Below are 23,988 nucleotides of genomic sequence, written 5' to 3' on the forward strand. Positions count from 1 at the left end.
AACAATCAAACTTCATTTAGTAATTCAAACATAGACATGTGCACACACAGTATCAGTATTTTACAGCAGAACAAAACAAATTACAGCTGCTATTAATGAAAAAAAACACTACAAGAAAAATCTGAAAAAAAAAAAAAAAATAGATAACTCAATTCCTCGGAGACTGTAAAGAATTAATTCACAGTGCAATCTTGAAATTAAACCCGATACTGTGTCACTGCGATTGTACATTGACCTCCACATGTGAAAGCAAAGAAACTACACTTTAGGGAACATGTTTATTGTGTGTTGGGATAATACATTGGGTGCTCTCTGAGCTACAAAGGGATAAAAGGAAATCCTTTCAGTACAAACTGACAAAGGTAAAACAGTTTTCACAACAGCGTGTACCACATAATTGGAAATATTTCTGGGTTTAATACAAATGACATATCCTCTAGTAATCTACAGCTAAACTTTAATAACGTCATACAGATAATGAATTAGGCTAAAATGCACTATAATATTTGGTTTGGAACGGTATCCTTAGTACATCACAAAATACGTTTTGATATCCCAAAGAAGCAAGACTTGCAAGTAGGCATTTTAACATTACTAAATCTACAGCTACAAAGTTCTACTCTTGATAGCATTTAACTCCTGGGGCAGTATACCGTATAGGATAAAAGCAGAGAGTAGAATCAGTATAACATATACACAGAAGTCCGTATTGTAAAGGCTATAAAGATGTGTTGCACATTGTACAGATGCCTTGTGCTTCTTCAAACTGTACAGTTTATGTGGCGTATCTCTTGGTCCACTGTCTGGCTATCCTGTCATGCTCTGCTCTGTTGGTCAAATACTGAGTGGCTATGCTTCCAACCAGGGGGTCAGCTGAAAAAAAGGCAAAGGAAAAGAACATTATAGTAAAAAAAAAAAAAAAAATCCATCAAGAATATAATCAGCACAAAAACAAAGGCCACTGTGAAAAGCCTCCAGTCAATGCGAGTTTAGGGTGAAAAGAAGAACAAATAATAAATCAAACTCAAACAGATCCAAGTAGGAATTTTTGACATTAAAACCTTGATCAGGAAACATTTACAAGTGATTAGAGGTAACTGAAAAGGGGTACATATGAATAAGAAAACTTTAGGAAGTATTTAGATCGCAGGATCGAACAACCCCAATTCTTAAAAAGTTGTGAAGCTGTGTAAAAAAAAAAAAAAAAAAAAAAAAAACCCTATATAAAAAAGCAGAATGAAATAATTTGCAAATGTCAAACTCATATTTTATTTACAATAGAAAATGTACAAATATCAAAAATGTTTAAACTACAAAAATTTACCATTTTAATAAAAAAAAAAAGGTACTGCATATACTCGAATATAAGCCGACCCGAATATAAGCCAAGGCACCCAATTTTACCACAAAAAAAAAAAAAAAAAAATGGAAAAACATATTGACTCGAGTATACGCCTAGGGTGAGAATGAAGCAGCCACTGTAAGTGGAAAGAGGGTCAACAATGCCCATCTGCTTCCTCACTGTGCCCATTTTCAGCCTCAATGTGCCCATTGCAAGCATGATTCGTTTATATTAAATACCCACCAAGCATTTATACTGAATCCAAGGTGCTGCGCACATCTTAATTTCAGCCTGCGCCATTTTAAGTAGACTTTTTTATTGACATTATTGCCTCTTTATAAAGGTTTCAGAACTCACATTATTAAACACATTTTAAAGCACCAGTGTAACAAACTTACGCTGTGTGTATAGGAAGTGTATGCGCCGTCCACGCTGTCCTGCCTCCTCATCCTCGTAACAATAAACTTACAGTACATACAGGGCTGTGTATATAGGAAGTGTCTGCGCCATCCACTAACAAAGCTGACACTTCCTATACACACATCCCTGTATGTACTGTAAGTTCGTTACATGGACGAGGAGGAGGTGGGACAGCGCAGACACTTTCTATACACACAGCCCTGCTGTGAATCGGAGGCTACAATGTACTGTGGCGTAATATGGGCAGATAACCCGACTCGAGTATAAGCCGAGGGGGACGTTTTTAGCACAAAAAAAGTGCTGAAAAACTCGGCTTATACTTGAGTATATACGGCAAGTTTGAAATGGAGGACAACAAAAAGTCTCAAAAAAGTTAGGACAGGACAACAAACTGGCAAAGTAAGTGGTACCAACATGGAAAAGCTGGAAGAATATTTTCAACTAATTTGTTTAATTGGCAATAGGTCAGTAACATAGCTCAGTATAAAAAAAAAAAAAAAAGTCAGAATGTCGAAGATGGGCCAATCTGAAAAGCTGCTTCTAAAATTGTTGAACAATTTCAGAATAACGTTTAACGTGAAATTGCAAAAACTTTAAATATATCATCATCTACAGTACATATCGTTAAAAGATTGTAAGAATCTGGAGAAATCTCTGCGCAAGGGACAAGGCTGAAACACAATACTGGATGCTCGTGATCGTTCGACCTTAGGTGGCATTGCATTGAAAACAGGCATGATACTGTCATATGTACAAATATATAAGGGGTCCATATAGTGAACTTGGTGTTGAGTTATTCACGTTACGGTCAACACTGAGGACAAGGGGGCAGTCTTTACGTCTAGAGGAAAGAGATTTAACCTCCATATACAGAAAGGTTTCTTCACAGTAAGAGCTGTGAAAATGTGGAATAGACTCCCTCCAGAGGGGATTCTGGCCAGCTCAGTAAAGTGCTTTAAGAAAGGCCTGGATTCTTTCCTAAATGTACATAATATAACTGGGTACTAACAATTATAGGTAAAGTTGATTCGGAGAATATCAGATTGCCTCATGGGGGATCAGGAAGGAATTTTTTCCCCTGCTGTAGCAAATTGGATCATGCTTTGCTGGGGGTTTTTGCCTTCCTCTGGATCAACTGTGGGTATAGAATTGGGTATATGTGATTGTACGATATTATTATTGTTTTATTTCTTGTGGTTGAACTTGTGTCTTTTTTCAACCTGACTAACTACAGTCCCTTGCGAAAGTATTCGGCCCCCTTGAACTTTGCGATTTTTTGCCACATTTCAGGCTTCAAACATAAAGATATAAAACTGTAATTTTTTTTTGAAGAATCAACAAGTGGGACACAATCATGAAGTGGAACGAAATTTATTGGACATTTCAAACTTTAACAAATAAACTCAAAAATTGGGCGTGCAAAATGATTCAGCCCCCTTATTTAATACTTTGTAGCGCCACCTTTTGCTTCGATTACAGCTGTAAGTCGCTTGGGGTATGTCTCTATCAGTTTTGCACATCGAGAGACTGAAAGGTTTTCCCATTCCTCCTTGCAAAACAGCTCGAGCTCAGTGAGGTTGGATGGAGAGCGTTTGTGAACAGCAGTTTTCAGTTCTTTCCATAGATTCTTGATTGGATTCAGGTCTGGACTTTGACTTGGCCATTCTAACACCTGGATATGTTTATTTGTGAACCATTTCATTGTAGATTTTGCTTTATGTTTTGGATCATTGTCTTGTTGGAAGACAAATCTCCGTCCCAGTCTTAGGTCTTTTGCAGACTCCATCAGGTTTTCTTCCAGAATGGTCCTGTATTTGGCTCCATCCAACTTCCCATCAATTTTAACCATCTTCCCTGTCCCTGCTGAAGAAAAGCAGGCCCAAACCATGATGCTGCCACCACCATGTTTGACAGTGGGGATGGTGTGTTCAGGGTGAGGAGCTGTGTTGCTTTTACGCCAAACATAACGTTTTGCATTGTTGCCAAAAAGTTTGATTTTGGTTTCATCTGACCAGAGCACCTTCTTCCACATGTCTGGTGTGTCTCCCAGGTGGCTTGTGGCAAACTTTAAACAACACTTTTTATGGATATCTTTAAGAAATGGCTTTCTTCTTGCCACTCTTCCATAAAGGCCAGATTTGTGCAGTATACAACCGATTGTTGTCCTATGGACAGAGTCTCCCACCTTAGCTTTAGACCTCTGCAGTTCATCCAGAGTGATCATGGGCCTCTTGGCTGCATCTCTGATCAGTCTTCTCCTTGTATGAGCTGAAAGTTTAGAGGGACGGCCAGGTCTTCGTAGATTTGCAGTGGTCTGATACTCCTTCCATTTCAATATTATCGCTTGCAGAGTGCTCCTTGGAATGTTTAAAGCTTGGGAAATCTTTTTGTATCCAAATCCGGCTGTAAACTTCTCCACAACAGTATCTCAGACCTGCCTGGTGTGTTCCTTGTTCTTCATGATGCTCTCTGCGCTTTAAACGGACCTCTGAGACTATCACAGTGCAGGTGCATTTATACGGAGACTTGATTACACACAGGTGGATTCCATTTATCATCATTAGTCATTTAGGTCAACATTGGATCATTCAGAGATCCTCACTGAACTTCTGGAGAGAGTTGGCTGCACTGAAAGTAAAGGGGCTGAATAATTTTGCACGCCCAATTTTTCAGTTTTTTATTTGTTAAAAAAGTTTGAAATATCTAATAAAATTTCATTCCACTTCATGATTGTGTCCCACTTGTTGTTGATTCTCCAAAAAAAATTACAGTTTTATATCTTTATGTTTAAAGCCTGAAAGGTGGAAAAAGGTCGCAAAGTTCAAGGGGGCCGAATACTTTTGCAAGGCACTGTATATACAGTTGTGTTCAAAATTATTCAACCCCCCAATGCTGTAAAGGGTTTTAGGGAATTTAGTGTACATTTGTAATTGTATTCAGAATGAAATCCTACAAGGACTTCTTAAAGAACCATATGCAACTAAAATGACATCAATCGGTTTTGTAATACAGTAGTAAATATTTATTTTGTGAATTCTTCATTTACACAATTATTCAACCCCTTAAAGACTACCACTCTGAAGAACAGAGGTTCATTGAAGTGTTTACAATCAGGTATTGAAAACACCTGTGGATGTCAGGGAGCAGCAATAAAGCCTAATAAGCACCAATTAGGCAGCTTTAAAAAGGACTGTGATACTCAGCTCCTTCTAGACATTTACTGGTGTGGTTACAAACATGGTGAGGTCAAGAGAATGGTCCAGGAAGACAAGAGAAGAGGTGAATACATTTCACAGGAAGGGCAATGGCTATAAGAAGATTGCAAAGATGTTAAACATACCAAGAGACACCATAGGAAGCATCATTCGCAAATTCAAGCCAAAGGGCACTGTTGAAACGCTACCTGGTCGTGGCAGAAAGAAGATGCTGACTTCGCCTGCTGTGCGCTACCTGAAGCGTAGAGTGGAGAAAAGTCCCCGTGTGACTGCTGAGGAACTGAGAAAATATATGTCAGATGTGGGAACTGAAGTTTCTGCTCAGACAATACGGCGCACACTGCGTAATGAAGGCCTCCATGCCAGAACTCCCAGGCGCACCCCCTTGCTGTCTCCAAAGAATAAGAAGAGTCGACTGCAGTATGCCAAAAGTCATGTGGACAAACCACAGACGTTTTGGGATTGTGTTCTGTGGACTGATGAAACTGTTTGGGCCCATGGATCAATGCTATGTTTGGAGGAGGAAGAACAAGGCCTATGATGAAAAGAACACCTTGCCTACTGTGAAGCATGGCGGGGGTTCAATCATGCTTTGGGGCTGTTTTGCTTCTGCAGGTACAGGGAAGCTTCAGCGTGTGCAAGGTACCATGAATTCTCTTCAGTACCAGGAGATATTGGATAACAATGTCATGCAGTCCATCACAAACCTGAGGCTTGGGAGACGTTGGACCTTTCAACAGGACAATGATCCCAAGCATACCTCCAAGTCCACTAGAGCATGGTTGCAGATTAAAGGCTGGAACATTTTGGAGTGGCCATCGCAGTCACCAGACTTAAATCCGATTGAGAACCTCTGGTGGGACTTAAAGAAAGCAGTTGCAGTGCGCAAGCCTAAGAATGTGACTGAACTGGAGGCTTTTGCCCATGACGAATGGGCGAAGATACCCGTAGATCGCTGCAAGACACTTGTGTCAAGCTATGCTTCACGTTTAAAAGCTGTTATAACTGTAAAAGGATGTTGTACTAAGTACTAAGATTGAATGTCACTTGGGGGTTGAATAAAACTGATAATGGTGTGAGCACAGAAAAGACATTTGTGGTTATTTCATTATAAATGTTATGTTATATTTGTCTGACCTACACGTGCCTCTTTGATTTAATTGTAAGCAGGATGACAGGATGATCAAAATCAATGTCAAACTGGCCAAAACAATCAATTTCAGTGGGGGGTTGAATAATTTTGAACACAACTGTACATCACTGCATGTTGCTCTGGAATACATGCAAAAATCACTGTCTGAACACAGCTTGCTGTGCCATCCAAAAATGCAAGTTAAAACTTTAATTCAAAAAGAAACCATATCTAAACATGATCCAGAAACGCCAGTCTTCTCCGGGTGGAAAACTGTTCGGTGGTCAGATAAATCAAAATTTTAATTTTTTTTGCAACCATTGGCTCAGCATCCTTCAAACTAAAGAGGACAAGAGACCTTTAGGCTTCAGTGTCCAGTTCGAAAGCCTGCATCTCTGATGATGTGGGGTGCAATAGTGCTTATGGAATGTGCAGCTTGCACATCTGGAAAGACACCAATGCTGAAAGTTATATCCAGGTTTTAGAGCAGATTATGCTCCCATCCAGTTGACGTCTTTCAGGGAAGGACTTGCATATTTCAGCAGGACAAAGCTGAACCACATACTGCATCTAAGACAACAGCATGTGGCTTCACAGTAGAAGAGTCTGAGTGCTTAACTGGCCTGCCTGCAGTCCAGACCTTTCACCAATTGAAAATATGTGGTGCATCTTGAAACAAAAAAATAGGACAAAGAACACCCAGGACTGTTGAGTGGTTGTCCTATATCAGGCAATAAATGGGAAAACATTCCTCTCTCAAAATGCCAGCAACTGGTCTCCTCAGCTCCCAGAGGTTTACAAAGGGGGTTATTTCCGAAAAGGCAAATCCACTTTGCACTGCAAGTGCACTTGGAAGTGCAGTCGCTGTAAATCTGAAATGAGGGGGAAGCTCTGACGATTTTAACATCTAATCATGTGCAAGCTAAAATACTTTGTTTTCTTTTTCCTTGCATGTCCCCCTCTGATCTAAATCGACTGCACTTTCAGGTGCACTTGCAGTGCAAAGTGGATTTGCCTTTCATAAATAACCACCAGTGTTGTTAAAAGTGAGGATGCTACACTGTGATAAACTTAGCCCTGTCAACATTTTTTGAGATGTGTTGCTGCCATCAATTTCAAAATTACTTTTCAAAATGGTAAATTTTCTCAGTTTAAACATTTAATGTTTTCCATTTTCATTGCAAATAAAATATGGGTTTATAAGATTTGCAAATCATTGCATTACATTTTTATTTCCAACTTTTTTTGGAATTGGGGATGTATTATAGTGGAGCACATAGTGTACTTGCATAATAAATCTGAGAAACACTGACTTAACACCTAGGGTCTGATAACTGGTTAGAGGGCAAAGGCCTAAGCTTGAACAAGCAACTAGAGCAATGAGGTTACCCAGAGAATATACTTAACTGATGGTAAGTGACATACGAAAGAGGCATGGAGCATGATGCAATAAGTTATTTTGAGATATAATCAAGGTAAAAGACAAAATAGTTTTCTTGCTCCCAATGTATATTACACTAAAACATGGGATTTGTGCCCATAAATCACTAGAGATGGCTTCCATTCATGTCTAGTTTGTTTTCTGTTTCTGTTGGTTAATTTTATTTCACATACCAGACATCTAAGAACATTGTAGGCAGGAATTGTTACATTTCTAACACAAACTTAGCAAATAAAAGTAAAAAACAATACACCACTGCAATATCAGAGGAATGACAGTCAACCATACACAAAAATCGTCTGAAATACAGAATGTGGCTTGCCCTTTGCACATGATAGCTGGCAGGTGTCACACACACAGGTGCCACATTCCTCTTCATGCTGAAAAGGGATGTGGTTGTCACTCTCCGGCTTGTAGATGGTGCTGTACTTACCTAGGTTTGCATCACTGAAAAAGTAACTTTGACAGTGATACCGGGGATACCCAAGTTTACAATACTTTATTTCCACTCCACTGGTAAACTCATACAACAAAATTATTGTGGCTGCTAGGTTACTCAGGAGCAATGCACCTGCGCATTCAGACACGGGCAGTTCCCCGCATTTACAAACAATGTATTTGCACATATTTAGAGCATAGTAATCAAACTGCAACTTTATTTTCATCTAAGGCTAAAGGGCAGCACAAAAGTTGTGAGGTAGATATCACAGCACTAGGTTTTTTTTTTTTTTTTTTAACTACGAAGTAAAGCTACACCATGAACATACCCCTAAATCTAACAAGAAAATCTTGACTGATAATATAACTTTAAAGGGTTTAATACAATTAGTGAGGTCAGCATGGAAACACTACTAATCTTGGTGGTTTCACTACCATTTTCATACAGACAAAACTATGCTGTGGTGCTTGGGTGTCAGATTTTCTATAGCTGGATACTTAGACATTGAGACGTGTTGGAAGTAGTCTATTGGAACACCTCTGGGACATTGGGGCTCTAATGATTACATCTGATACCGTTTGCCTGTAATTTATTCCTATAATCACTCTCAAGTTTTAGACAGATTAACACTGAACTTCAAAAAGTGAAGATTTTCTGTGCTATAACATACATAATTGCACCCAAGCAGTACCATACAAAACATACTTGTGTATGAAATGTCATCTAAAAATAGCAATGTGCTTTCTGGTATACCTAAAACCCCACAGCTGTATATTTGCAGTGAGATCCAAGGCAGCCTTTTTCAACAAGGTTGCTGTGGCACCCTGGGGTGATTTCTGGGATCTTAAGGGGCCCCTTGGCAAAATACCAAAAAATAGGACCAAATTGGTCAAAAATTGTCAACAAGCCAGCAGGTGGATCAAGGCTGCTTTTTGTCAGACCTGGTCACGTGTTACCCGACGCCAGTTCCTGGAAATCCGGGTGCTGTATTGTTGCCGAGTGGGACGCACGCTACCACGGGGGTGGTGAATGTAGCGAAATAGACACTTTGACAAGCGAGCAGCCCCGGGACAGGCACCTTTTATTATAAGAGGCCATTTGGCCGTTTTTTATTCGACTATTTTAAAATAAATATACAGTATTATGCGATGGAAGTCTATATTCTCTCTTTCATATTGTATCAATAACTCCGAGCAAGAGCTATTTGCAGTGTATCCTGTCCGATTGGTGTGTATGCAGGCACTATCCTGCAAAAGCTTTATCTGACTTTCTTTCTCACAAAAGAAGTCAGATACAACTGGTAAGCGCAGCAACTAATTTGAGCACTTTTGGGTGATCATAAAGTATCGCATCTGGTAAAGGAGCATCTCACTATAAGCAAGATTTGCATCACTTTTTTCAAGTGTTTGTGCACTGGAGAGATTGGAATCTAATTATTGGGACTACTTAATAGTATATATTGCGTATACTGTGGTGATACTATTTGGATGTTGGACTCATCACTATTTTTCACACATGATAATTTATCATTATTTAAATGTATTCCAATATTTGCATTTGTATGTTAAGGAGTGTTTAACACACAATTCATCACGTATTAGCGCCCTCATCTTCCACAAATATTCCTATTAAGTATCACTAGATTTGCAGAGGAGCAGCTTACTTTTATTTTATTTGAATGTAGTATTTATTTAATATTTAAATCACATTGCACTTTGATTTAAGTAATTTGGCGCGGAATTTCTATTATCTATAATGGGGAAAGATTAGCTGCAGGGCGATAAGAAGGCAATACTGGTGACATGCCCTTTGTCCTCTCATTTTTGGCCACAGCTTTCAGAGCTTAGGTCCTCATTAAACACTTATGAGTGGAGCCTCCCTTTATTTTTTCTCAGTTTTTTACATAAGCCACAGAGTACCATTTTAAACTCAAAACGGATCACCTTTAAAAAAAAGATCTTAAAAACACTCCATGTACAGTTGGCAGTATAGGTATTTTATTGGACACATTACTTAAAATGAAACCTTCACCATCTGTTCTGCCCTGAAATTAGGAATGCAAGAACATCATTTACAGGAAACACAAAGATATGCAATTCAAATTTGCAAGTATACTCAATGAAGCAAAGCTGTCGTTTCAGAAATGATCATGGCAGAAAGCATTCTTGCTTGTTGTAACATTTTCCAAGACAAATATGCCATTTATATTTGTCAAATTAATAAAAACAAGGTGCTGCTTTGCTGATCTGGTATTTGAAGCTCATTTGGCAAAAAAATTATTTTACACTCGGGAAGCAGAAAATCAAGACAATCCGTAAAAGCTAGTGGACACTGCCTCCTGCCCGTCGTATAGAAAAATTACGGCAGTCGGGATGCTCCCTTGTTCTCGGATGACATCATATGATGTCGCCTCACCACGCTGTTGCACTTGCGGGGGAGCGCCGCAATCACAGGCATGCCATGTCACTTGGACACATCGCGATCCCGATCTCGGTAAAGAGCCGATAAGGAGGTTCTTTACCCATGTGATCAGCTGTCCAATCACATCTGATCAGATCTAAACAAGAAAATGCCAGTTGTCAGCGCTTGTCTCACACTGGCAGAGTGTGAGGAGAGGCAAGCCGATCCAGCAGCATTTCCTTACAGGGGTGACCTGTACAGATAATCAGGGCACTGATCAACAGTGCCCTGATAATCAGTGCGGCCCTAACAGTGCCCAGAAGTGATGCCAGTCTGTGCCCAGTGACGCTAATCTGTGCCCATCAGTGATGCAAGTCAGTGGTGCCTTTCAGTGTCACCCATCAGTGTCACCTCATCCGTGAAAGAAAAAAAATTACTTCTTTACAAAATTTTCGGAAAAACTTTTTTTTTTTTTTAAATCATTTTTTATTTTTTAAGCAAAAATCCCAAAAACAAAAATCCCAGTGGTCAGGGTTTGACAAATTTGCTTGGAATCTAGGAGCCAGCTAAAAAAGTTAGGAGCCAGAAAACGCATGCCCCGTCCCGACGAGCTCACACGCAGAAGCGAACACATACGTAACACATAGTATTCAAACCACACATGTGAGGTATCGCCACGATCGTTAGAGCGAGAGCAATCATTTTAGCTCTAGACCTCCTCTATAACTCAAAACATGCAACCTGTAGAATTTTTTAGACTTTGCCTATGGAGATTTTAAAGTGTAAAAGTTTGTCGGCATTCCACGAGCGGACGCAATTTTGAAGCGTGACATTATCAATTGGGTATCAATTTACTCGGCGTAACATTATCTTTCACAATATAAAAAAAATTGTGATAACTTTACTGTCTTATTTTTAAATTGAAAAAAAAAAAAAAAAAATTCCCACAAAAAAAGTGCGCTTGTAAGACTGCTGCGCAAATACAGCGTGACAGAAAGTATTGCAACGATCGCCATTTTATTCTCTAGGGTGTTAGAATAAAAAATATATATAATGTTTGGGGGTTCTAATTAGAGGGAAGGAGATGGCAGTGAAAACAGTGAAAAATTATACATTAGAACTGGTTTTACTTGTAATGCCAACGGCCACCACCAGATGGCGCCAGGTCACAGAAGGAAGCTTGAGACTTCACAAGGCCGCAAAGCCGTGGCCTCAACTACCGTGCGGCGGGGGAGGTGGGGGCGCACGGAGACACAGGATCCTGTGCCTCCATGCGCCCCCACCTCCCCCCGCCGCAGGCCCGTAATTGAGGCCGCCTCAATTACTGGCTGGCGCCAGGTCACAATTTCTTGTCGCAATTGCGACCTGGCGCCCGGATTTTGTCGAGCCCTGCCAGCGGTGATTAAATACCACCAAAAGAAAAATCTTTGTGTGAAAAACAATAATAAATATTTTGTTTGGGTACGGTGTTGTATGACCGCACAATTGTCATTTAAAAGTGTGACAGCACTTAAAGCTGAAAATTGGCACAGGGCAGGAAGGGGGTAAAAGTGCCCAGTATTGAAGAGCCTTAGCCAAAATATTTTTCTAATACTTTCTTTTCATTATTGTATAAGACCCTGTTAGGGAATTTTTTCCAATGCTTCCTATCCATTTGACAGGCACCAGGAAGGAATGGCAGAACTCTCAGACATTAAAGTGACCCTTGCTATTCCTGTGCATAGAGGATTCTGTAAGCTCTTCATTGCACCCCTTACATCGTAGCTCTTCAACAGTTTCTAGATAGCAGCTGTGAGGTTGTGTAAAAATCCACTTTACTTTCAGGAGTCAGTGTTTAGTCTGTTCGAATACAATGACAGCTCTCTAATTGGCTTGAATTATTATTTGTTTCCTATAGGATGACAGTTTGCTGCTCTATGCTATGACTTTAGCTGTGAGAAGTCAGTCACACTGGCACTGTTAAACCTGCGTTTAGACATTTCTAAATGCAAGTAATGATTTTTCAATGGTGCCAATAGGTACAGTCAGTTTAGCCGCATTTAAGCAAAATAGAAATCTGTGTGCAGGATCCGGTTAGACACTATAAAACAGCGGAAAACCCATCTTAGTACAGCTAAACCTGCTAAATCTGGAACATCTAAATACAGTGGAACTTTGGATTTCAAGCATAATCCAAAGCACTTGCATACCAAAGAGAGTTTCCCCATAGAATTCAATGGAAAATTAAAATAATTTCTTCCGCATTGACTTCTGGCCACATGCGGTATTGCATGCCATAGAGGTGAGGGGGGGGGGGCACCGGAGAGCCTCGGAAATACTAAGGGAAGCGCGGCTGAAAGGCTCAGGAATATTTCCAAGTATTTCCGAACGGCTCAGACGCCCCCACACCTCTGGCCAAATGCAGTACTGCACACTGCAGAGGCTTAAATCCTGCTCGTTTGACAGACACTCGCAAACTGAGTCAGGATTTAAAAAAATAAAAGCTCTTATTGCAAAATGCTTGTTAACCCGCATGACTCGCAATCCGAGGTTTCACTATACAGGAAAATGTGATCTGGAAGGAATAGAAATTGATTTATTTATTTTTTGAAAATCCAAACAAAGAAGTCATCTGGGAAGTCTGATCTAAATGCAGGACTACCAGTGTGAATGAGGCCTAAGGCTTCATTCACAACAGCACTCCTGTGTTTCCAGTATAGCATCCTTCTGGGCTTTCATACCAGTCATGATCTGCCCGCATTGCATAGCATGAGTTTAATATAAGGTATGTAGTGAAAATGGAAAGGTTTTATTTAAAAATGTAATTAGCATGTTTATGGGGTGGGAGGATGGAACCAGGGTTGGCAAAATATACACAAAAAAGTGTTACCAAACCCACAACAGTAAAATCAATCTGTATATGCAGCAAAGGATGCTTGTTATACTCAATGTGGCACTTAAGAGGTTAATCCCCTGCATTGTGGAAAAAGGCTGTTTAAATCTGTCTTCTCTGATCCAGCCCTGCTTCCACTGTCCCCAAGCTATCCACTGATGCCTTGGGGGCACTCTGCACACTCTGTTTGGTGTGTATTGCTAGAATTTTTTTTTCATTCTTGGGAGGGTGCATGTGATCAGCACTGTCCAGACTGAGGGTCAGTCTCAAAGGACAGTCAGAGCTCCCCCTACAAGCTTTTACCAGACACTGATAAACGTCACAAGACTGCTATATACTGCTGATGAGAAAGATATTTAGCAGTTTATATTTACTAAAATAATTGCATTCCCATGTTTTGTGTACTGTGGGAGACCAGATATAGTGAATGCAGGCTCCTGGGTTTACCAAAACACCTTAAAGAGGAAGTAAAGTCTTCCTCTTTAATTGTACCTACAGGTAAGCATAAAATGAAGGCCTGTAGGTACTGTAAATATATCCCCTAAAGTTGCACCATTTAGGAAGTATTTACTATAAACACTGCCGCCTTTATCGGCGCATGCGCTTGGGCAGTTTCTTCAGGGCCTGTGCCGTGACTGGTGGCACCCACGCAAATGTGCGGGCGTGACATTATCGCAGCTCTAGCCAATCACAGCGCACCCACAAGTAACTCCAGGAAAGATGTTGGCCGTGTCAGTGGTGTGCCAACGCTGCAGCAGGGCATAGTTCCAAAGCAAGTATTTCATAATGAGCTAGTATGTATGCATGTTTTTTTTTTCTTGGAGTTTTACAACCTCTTTAAGGTTAAGTTTTGTCTGGAATTTGGATTTTTAACAAACAAATCAACCTGACACAACATGATTTATATTTACTTGACTTGAGCTTTATTTTAACCAGCATACTTTGCACGACAAGCAAGATGCAATACTAATGGAAATTTTATGCCAGGCCTAAAGGTCTACTAATTTCAATGTTTCGTTTAAAAGAAAAATTTTAATTAACAAAAACAAAAAAAACACACTATTCATGTGTCCTAGACAAAAGCAAATATTCTTAGCTCTATAAGGCAGCGACATAATTCAATACTGGGGCTAGACATTTATAAGCTGTTCTGCTAAACTGACTACTGTCAATGAATCGGCAAGAGGGGGGAAAAAAACAACGAGAAAGAATAGCATGTGCTAGAACTAGATCTACTCCCTCCAATAATCCATAAAATGTATTAATCCAGTATTTCTAAAGAGCAAATTAAAAGTAGTAAGCAGAAAATCTTAGGATCTGTCTGTCCTCAACTAACAGAACCAACTGGGCCTAAAAAAACACAAATCAATCATGTTGCCTTGAATGACAAAAAAAAAAAAAAAAAAAAAAAAAAAAAACTTTCAGAACATTTGCGGTGTTGTACTGAGAAGGATGATGATTGGCTCCAAATCAAACCAAATTTGCACACAACAGTAACTTCACAAGACTCATGTAAATCGCTCGTAAACACAAATCTGGATTTCAGCTAACCTGTGAGAATTTCACATCAAGAACAGGGCAAGTATACGTACCAGGGTTACAGTCTGTCAGAAGGGAACAAATAGATAGCAAAACTTTTGATATAGTGAGTGCTGGACTCCAGTTGTCCTTCAGAATATCCAAGCAGATTACTCCTTGGCTGTTGATATTACAGTGATAGATTCTGGTGCGGAACGTAACCTGGAAAAAATGTGTTACCGTTTAGCACATGGATCAAAAGGAATCTCAACTTTACAAATTTCACAATATTCCAGATTTTACAATATGAATATCAAAAAGGGCACAGGATTATTTAGTCCCCAGGAAACGACAACAATCTTTGGGGCATATTCCAACCCACATTTATATGCCAGAAGTAATATAAATACCATTAATAATGAACAAGCCACAACACTTGTGGCCAGAGTGGATATAAATCAATGATATATATATATAGATATATATATATATATATATATATATATATATATATATATATATATATATATATATATATATATATATATAGAGAGATATATATATATATATATATATATATAAAAAACACATTTTTGGGATTTAAAAATCGTTTTTTTTTTTTAAATCAAATTTATTTTAATAAAAAGCTAGGTTTGTCCAGCATGCTGTCATTTCAAATAGGTTCCTTTTACTTCATATATTTAATAATGAAGAGGAGGGACAGCAGGGATCCAATGGCTTGCTACCAAAAACTTTATTGAATCATGACTTTTTGACACTATCGCAAATTTCATCTTGCCGTCATTTCACATAACCATGCAGTCTTGGGGTCTGAAATTTGTCATGGGCCAAACATTTTTTAATAAAAAAAAAATGTTATGCAGCAATAAAAAGTGTTTGGCCATAAGCCAAAGGGTACCCAGCTACTCCTCTTTTGTACATGGATAGTAATGAGTGGTATATGGTAAGCCAAAATGAATGCAAGTGGCACTATAATTTGATCATCATTACAGTCCTCCTACCCAAAATTCATGCGGGTGTTCAAGTGCTTTACCCACAACCCCACTACCAGTCCCCATAAAACTGCATATACAGTGGAACCTCAGATTGCGAGCAACGTGGTTAACGAGCATTTCGCAATACGAGCACTGTATTTTTAAAAACCCCAATTTGGTTTGTGAGTGTTGTCTTGCAAAACGAGCAGGATTTAGGCCAAAGCATTGTGCGTGATACCGCGTTTGGCCTGAGGTAGGGGGGAGCAAGAGCGGATCAGTGCCATTCAGGAATTCTCAGAAATACACGAAAATACTCCGTTCCCAAGCTTTTCCGAGGTCAGCCGAACTGTCCTCTGGCCTTTTCGTCTGTTCCCAAGGCTCTCCGGTGCACCCCACCTCTGTCTGCATGCAGTATTGCATGCCATTGAAGATAATGCGGAACAAATTATTTTTGTTTCCATTGACTTCAATGGGGAAATTTGTTTTGATTTGCGTTTGAGTACTTTGGATTATGAGCATTTTCCTGGAACGGATTATGCTCGTAATAAGAAGTTCCACTGTAGTTTGTGTTATAGGCACGTCCAAGTTTTGTAAAGGCTTTAATATGTGGGAAAATCTCTAGAGAGCAACCTGAAATAATTTCAATAGAAAACTAGAACGTTTTGTCATGATGCACAAAAATTTCATATGCTGCAAAAGCTGGGAGCAAGCTGAGTAATCTTTTTAAAGCTCATCATTCAGCTCATGTGTACCAGGCTTTAGTCATCTGTGTCTTAGGAGTGCCACACATAGCCGAATACATGAAAAAAAAATTTGATTCAGTATGTTAAAGATCATGTACTTTTTTGTGCAATAAATGGCTGTATGATGAACAAATGTGAACAGGCAGCACGTAATAGAATAGAAATCTTGAGCGTTTTGGATAAAACACAACACTGTTACCAAGGTGTGAATGGTATCGGATCGGGAGTGATAATTAAATTCACAACTTTTCTGACATCCTATAAAATACCTGTGGTCACAGCAATTGTACCCCTTTCCCTTTACAGTAATGGGAAAAGCCCCACACATTGTTTTATATCCACAAATAAGATAGGCTGGTGGCAAACTTGCATAAAGTTTTTAGTATTGCACAATTTTAACAAAGATGGGCAGACAAATTTTTCCTAATGAGATAAATTAATCTTAAATTGGAATTTCAATGTGTCCTATAAAAGAAGCAGCAAAATCCTTCCCATAAGCTGCAAAAGAACAGGCACATTTAAAAACCAGCAACGTGGAACACAATACAACCCCATATATGGCTGCACAAATACTTTCGCCTTCTCGTTCAAAATTGCATTAAGCGTCATATTATTTCTAGCTGTGTTAGATTTAAAAATACTAAAGTCTTATCCCATGCTTCTATATTTGTCTCCCACAGCCAGTTTTAGTATTACTGGCAATAAGAATTTCAGTGTTACTGATCCAAGACACGGGACTGTTATTATGGAGATTTTCATAGTTCCTTAAAACCTTTGGCTTGCTGCTGCTTTTAAAATTTACAGCTGAAAATGTGCTGGCTTAGTTAAATAAGAAAAAAAATGGAGCCTCCTGTTTGAAGCACACAAATTAAACTTTGCGTTATCCAAGTTTTTTTTCACTGGATGAGGAATGACTTTAGTTATAATTTACAATATTGGTATTTTTAAAAGCTGCCAGAGTAGCAAACTACTCCAAGAGATAAGATCACTTTACACAGAGATTACAAGACTGCAAGATAAACATTTGATCAAATAATGCAGCATTCAGGATTTACCTTTGGTGGCTTAAAAGGATAATCAGAAGAAAACGTGATATCCAAAAAAAATACTCCTCCCTCATATACAGATCCTGGGGGTCCCAGAATCGTTGACCTCCATTCATATATGTTGTCTCCCTTAGGACCGGCACTGTGTAAAAAAAAAAAGAGAAACAAAATAAAAATGTTATAAAGTTTTCCATATTCATCAAAATACCCCAATGCAGTCATCCAATATAAAAGCATTTTGGAGACTAATATTTAAAGTGGACCTGTACTCAAACATCTTTCTCGGTTCCGTCTGTGCCAAAAAAGGATTAGTGTTCAAACAGACATTGATCAGCTATCGCTGCCTGAAGGTCTATCCAACAAGCTCAGTAATAATCCTGTGTCATTACTTACGTGAGCCCAAAAAAGCATTTTCTGCAGAAAAAGTATTACACCCTTTTACCGTTTGTGAACATAGTGGAGCTGAGCGGTCATGATATCTGGCTGTCATTTAGGTAAAAGGTTAATCTTAAAAATAAAATTATACTTTAATCAGAAAGCGGTAAACAGCTAAAGCTAATAGTTTAAATACTAATAAGGTGGAAAATGTATTTCTTGTGAACTATTTTCATATAAGCATTTGCCAGTTCTAAGCTACTGACTTGCAAATGAGCCCTTAAAGCGGATGTCCGCTGAAAAAAAAAATATAAAAAGCCAGCAGCTACAAATACTGCAGCTGCTGACTTTTAATATTAGGACACTTACCTGTCTTGGAGTCTAGCGCCGTCCGCAGCAGAGGGGGGATGGGAGGTGACTGTGTGGCCGGAAGTGGGTGCAAATACCTCTCTTTAGACAGGTATCTGCACCCCCCTCCCCCCTGAAAGGTCTCAAATGTGACACCGGAGGGGGGGGGGGGGTTCCGATCAGCGGGAGTTCCACTTTAGTGTGGAGCTCCGCTTTAAGCCTCGTACACACATCTAGCTTTTTTTCTGATTAACAGCTCAAGTCAGAGCGGCCGTACCAACAATCAGATTATTAGTACAGCGTGCTCCCAGATGTGCTATTGTGTTCTGACTGGGGGGCGGCTCTCTCCCCCATGGTGCCAGAACACTCTGGTCAGGGCTTTCAGCCATTGGCTGAGAGCGCCGATAGGGAGCCGGTTGGCAGACCTTTTCGGTCAGGATCCTTCCGTGAAAACGGCTGCCATACACATGGGCCTTTTTTCTATTTTCAGCACGGGTCTCTATTGAACTGGCCGACATTCCACCTTGTATGTACTAGGCTTTAAACAATATAACAATGAGATGAAATTGGGAACATATTCCATGAACAACAAGGCATGATGAGAATTGTAGTTCCTGAACAACTGGAGGGCCATAGTTTGAAGACCCATGGTCTAGAGGGTGATCACACATGTCAAAACCCAACATAAGCTTACCAATAACATACAAAAGAATTGAAGAAACGGTAATTTAAAAGCATAACAGGAACATCTAATATGGTATCCTCAAGACATGGCAAGGGGACCAACCTAGCTGATGGGTGCCTAGTAACATTTCACCCAGACATGTGGCATGATCAGTACAATAATTTAAAAGGTAAGCACATTAATGGTATCTCCTATGCAGGGTCCGCCTGTCACCTCTACATATTTGGCAAGGGCTGGACCAATCTTAGAAAAGAATAAGAAAAAAATAAAGAAAAGTGTGGAGGTTAGTATGAGGGGATATCGGAATTCAAGGTAAACATTACAGTGGCCACCTAGAAACTCATGCGGTGCTCTGCCTGCATGGGGTGATTAAAGAGTCGTCCTCCAAAACTTCTGGTCCAGGATGCCCCCTACTCCAGGTCAGGGTTCAGCTGTATAGTCTACTGAGACACACCTACATTTATGATCTGTCCACCCCTGCCATACTAGAAGGAATATAAAGACTGAATAATTTTTAGGGCCTGTAGTTCTACAAATCCACGCTACTTTTCCCACCTCCAGTCTGATTAATAATATTTTCAACATAGTGCACCAATGGACAACTCTTCCTATATTGAATAATCTAGATCTCAGTTTTCCTTAAAGGCCAACTCCAAGAGATTAAAAAAATCCACCCTTGCAGTGGGCCCTGCTGTACTGCAAGGGTTAATTGCTTACAATTGGTTGGTTGCATCTCTAAAGGGAACCTACTGGAGCAAGGTGTAAGGTAAGCAGTACAGGAGGCCCCGCTTGAATTTATTTAATTTTTTTTTGGTGTTGGTCTTTAATAAATCTTAATAATACAGACCCCATTTGAAGGTAATTTGCCAAGATAGATATATATATATATATATATATATATATATATATATATATATATATATATATATATATATATATATATATATATATATATATATATATATATATATATATATATATATATATATATATATATATATATATATATATATATATATATATATATATATATTTTTTTTTACATATATATTTTTACTAGTAATGGCGGCGATCAGCGATTTTTAATCGGTACTGCGACATTATGGCGGACACTTCAGACACTTTTTTGGGACCATTGGCATTTTTATAGCGAGCAGTGCTATAAAAATGCATTGATTACTATAAAAATGCCACTGGCAGTGAAGGGGTTAACACTAGGGGAAGAGGTTAATCATGTTCCCTGGGTGTGTTCTAACTGAAGGGGGGTGGGACTGACATGGGGAAATGACAAATCGCTGTTCATACATTGTATGAACAGACGATAGGTAATTTCCCCCCCCGACAGGACCGGGAGCTGTGTGTTTACACACACAGCTCCCGGATCTCGCTCTGTAACGAGCGATCGCGGGTTGCCCGGCGGTGATCGCACGCGTCGGGATCAGGGGGGGGCATGCGCGCCTCCGGCTGAACGGAGGGATGACATAGATCTAAGTGATCTCGCCCAGCAGAGCCGGCAAGCAGTTAAATGGCAATTGTGCGGTCATGCTACACTGTACCCAAACAGAATTTTTATCCTTCTGTTACCACAAATAGAGCTTTCTTTTGGTGGTATTTAATCACCTCTGCGTTTTTTTTCTAAAAATATAAAAAAGACTTTTGAAAAAAAAAAAAATTGAAAAAAAATAAATAATTTTTCTTTTGTTTCCGTTATAAAATGTTGAAAAAAAGCAAGTTTTCTCCTTCACTGTTAAGGCGGCACTGACAAGGCGGCACCAATGAGGTGGCACTGGTAGGCGGCACCGATATACAGCACCAATGGGCACTCAAAGGCTGCACTGATGGGCACTGGTATGCGGCACTGATAAGCATAACTAACACTGGCAGGCATTGGGGATGGGCACTGATTGGCATTTTCCTGGTGGTCTAGGGTGGCATACCTGGTGGTTGTTATCCTGCTGGATGTCATATGATGCCCAGTAAGGATAACTGAACCACCGCCCAGCCGTCATTCTGCTATAGACCGCACGGGAAGTTGTTAATAAAGTGAAAACTGCAACAGAATCATTTTCTTCAATTATTCTAAAATAGCAGCGATGTCTTAGACTTCGGATTTCCATTGAATCAAAGCATATCCTGTCATTTCATCTAGATCTTATTTGGCAGTTTATTTCATGTCCAGCTTTACCTGCAAGTCAGCCTTTGAAGGTGGCATCTATATGCTCAATGGAGATGAAGAAGCGTCACTGATATGCAGCCTATTTAGACTCATTAGATTATCTGAGCATTTTCAGATTAATATTGCATACCGTGTCTGATTTTAAATTTAACCGCTACAAAAAAAAAAAAAAAATCTCCAAATGTAAATAACCTTCATTTAGCGAACATATATTCAATGAAAAAATGGTAAAACTTATATTAAAAAGGGAAACAAACGAGAACAGAATTATGGGAGACACCCCTGCCGACTTGAGATTAAAACTACAGGTTTCAAGGCTGGCATTCTGGTTATGGTTTCTCTATCTACCAAGACTGACCTGGAACAATCATGCTGCCATGTTTGCAGGGCCGTCTTTAATATGGTTTGGGCCCAGGGCAAACATTTTTTTTGGGCCCCCCTCCAGCTTATTTTGGGCCTGGCTGGTTCACATGTATGTTTTGGCGGTCCTCATTTGTGCAGGTACAGCAGCCCATTGATTTGAATGGGCTGCCATGCCTTTGTCTCCTGCAGAAAAAGGTGCATTCAGCATTTTAAAAATACAGTTGCCTTGAAATCCATTCTGCTTTTGCACCATGCTACTTACCTGCAGTTCTTGCACACACAAACGCACTGTGTTTTTAAAAGCGTGACCTAAACATCTAAAAATGCAGCAAGTTTGACAGTGCGGGAACTGCAGATAAGTCACAGCAGACAGCAGAATGGACAGACAGTGCTGTATTTCAGTGCTTGATGGGCATAGGCGTGCCGTGTGCGCAGCCTATTACATGAGGCATGCACTTTTCTTTGCAGGAAACGCAGGCATGGCGGCCCATTCAAATGAATGGGCTGCTGTGCCTGCGCAAATGTGGGCCGCCAAAACACATACATGTGAACCAGCCAGGCCCAAAATAAGCCCATCAAGCAGTTAAATACAGACAGTAATGACATGTGCTCTGAGGCTTTACTCAGCCTGGACTGCAGGTCTGGTCTGTGATTTAAAGAGTTCCTCTATTTTACACATGGCATGGCATGGGGTCCCATGGTGCTAAAGCAGAATGGACAGACGGTGCTGTGACCCCATGCCATGCCATGTGTAAAATAGAGGAACTTTTTAAAACACTGACCAGACCTGCAGTGAATCATCAAATATTATAAAGACTTTGGGCACACACTACAGAAAACTTCAATTTACAATATAGATTAGCAAACAGTGACATACCTTGAGGAGCAGGACATGAAGAAGTCAGCCTCGGGAAGAGCAAACTGGGGATGTTATAAAATCACATTCTAATTCACTTTTATATACAAGCAGCACCCAGTGGCAGGAAGGGAGAAGTGCACGTCTAAAGGGAAGCCAGGGGTGCTGTACATTTTAAAACACTGGGAAGGGAAGCAGTACTGTCACTGGCTGCGTGCCGCTGATGATGATTTTCAGCCTGATTTGTGGGCAGCACAGGGGCTTAACGGGAGGCAGGGCCGCCATCAGGAATTATGAGGCCACTTACACAGCTTCAGGCATGGGCCCCCTGGAGCAGAGAACCGGGATGGGGGGTGCTGCCGCCTAAAATTAATAAAGCAGGGGGGGGGCTGCCGCAAATAAAAACAAATAAAGAAAGAAATAAAGAAAAATATATATAAAAAAGGGTGTAGCCATCCGGGGCCCTGGGGACCTCTGGGCCCTTTAATAAAAAGAAAAAATAAATAAAAAATATATTTTAAAAAGGGGGTTGCCATCTGGGGCCCTGGGGACCTCTGGGCCCTTTAATATTTTTTTTTTAATAAAAATAAATTACAAAAAAAAGGGGGTTGCCATCCGGGACCTCTGGGCCCTTTAATAAAAAATATATATAAAGAAACATTTATAAAAAAAAGGGGGGGTTGCCATCCAGGGCCCTGGGGACCTCTGGGCCCTTAAATAAAAAATAAATAAAAAAATATATAAACAAAAATAAACATTTATAAAAAAAATAAAGGTTGTTTGCCACATGGGGCCCTGGGGAACTCTGAGCCCTTTAATAAAAAAAAAGAATATATATATATATATATATATATATATATATATATATATATATATATATATATATATATATATATATATAAAGAAAAAAAAGAAATAAAATATATAAAAAAAATGTTTTTTATAAAAAATAAGGGGGGTTGCCATCCGGGGCCCTGGGGACCCCTGGGTCCTATAATAATAATAATAAACATATATATATATATATATATATATATATATATATATATATATATATATATATATATATATATATATATATATATATATATATATATATATAAAGATTTTTTTTATAAAAAAGGGGGGTTGTCATCCGGGGCCCTGGGGAACTATGGGCCCCTGGGGACCCCCAGACCTCTAAAAAAAAATTGGCCCTTTAATAAAAAATAAAATAAAAATATATTAAAAAATTGTCCGTTTAATAAAAATATATAATTTTTTTTTTTAATTTAAAAATAAATAAAAAAAGGGGGGGTTGCCATCTGGGGCCCTGGGGTCCTCCGGGCCCCTGGGGGCCTCCGGACCCCTAAAAAAAAAAAAAAAAAAAAATGTTTTTTTTTTTTTTTTTCAAAGGGGGTTGCTTTGGGCCCCCAACAGTGACAGGGCCCAGGGCACCTGCCCCATTTGCCCTGCGGTAAAGACGGCCCTGCATGTTTGAGATGACCTACTTAAAATCCAGGATCAGGATGACAGTCTTGGACCATGCACCTTTTGCAAAAGTAAAATGCACCCAAAAAAATAAAGGATTTTTTTATTTTATTATCTTTTTGCATTGGAGCCAGCAAAGCAATGCAACTGTG

General features: G+C 39.5%; 1 protein-coding gene across 2 annotated transcripts in view; it reads right to left on the minus strand.

The window, feature by feature from the left end:
- Positions 1-264: 264 nt before the first annotated feature.
- Positions 265-23,988, minus strand: part of UBE2E3 (ubiquitin conjugating enzyme E2 E3) — a 91,085-nt gene continuing 67,361 nt past the window's right edge. For both annotated transcript variants that reach the window (XM_040357645.1, XM_040357644.1), the window contains exons 4-6: positions 17,573-17,705; positions 14,854-15,001; positions 265-873 (exon numbers count right to left, since the gene is read on the minus strand). In XM_040357645.1, coding sequence (XP_040213579.1) covers positions 776-873; positions 14,854-15,001; positions 17,573-17,705 — 379 coding nt within the window. In that variant the 3' untranslated portion in view covers positions 265-775. The remainder of the gene's footprint in view (positions 874-14,853; positions 15,002-17,572; positions 17,706-23,988) is intronic.

Source organism: Rana temporaria, chromosome 6, assembly GCF_905171775.1.
Source record: "Rana temporaria chromosome 6, aRanTem1.1, whole genome shotgun sequence".
NCBI classification, from domain to species: domain Eukaryota; kingdom Metazoa; phylum Chordata; class Amphibia; order Anura; family Ranidae; genus Rana; species Rana temporaria.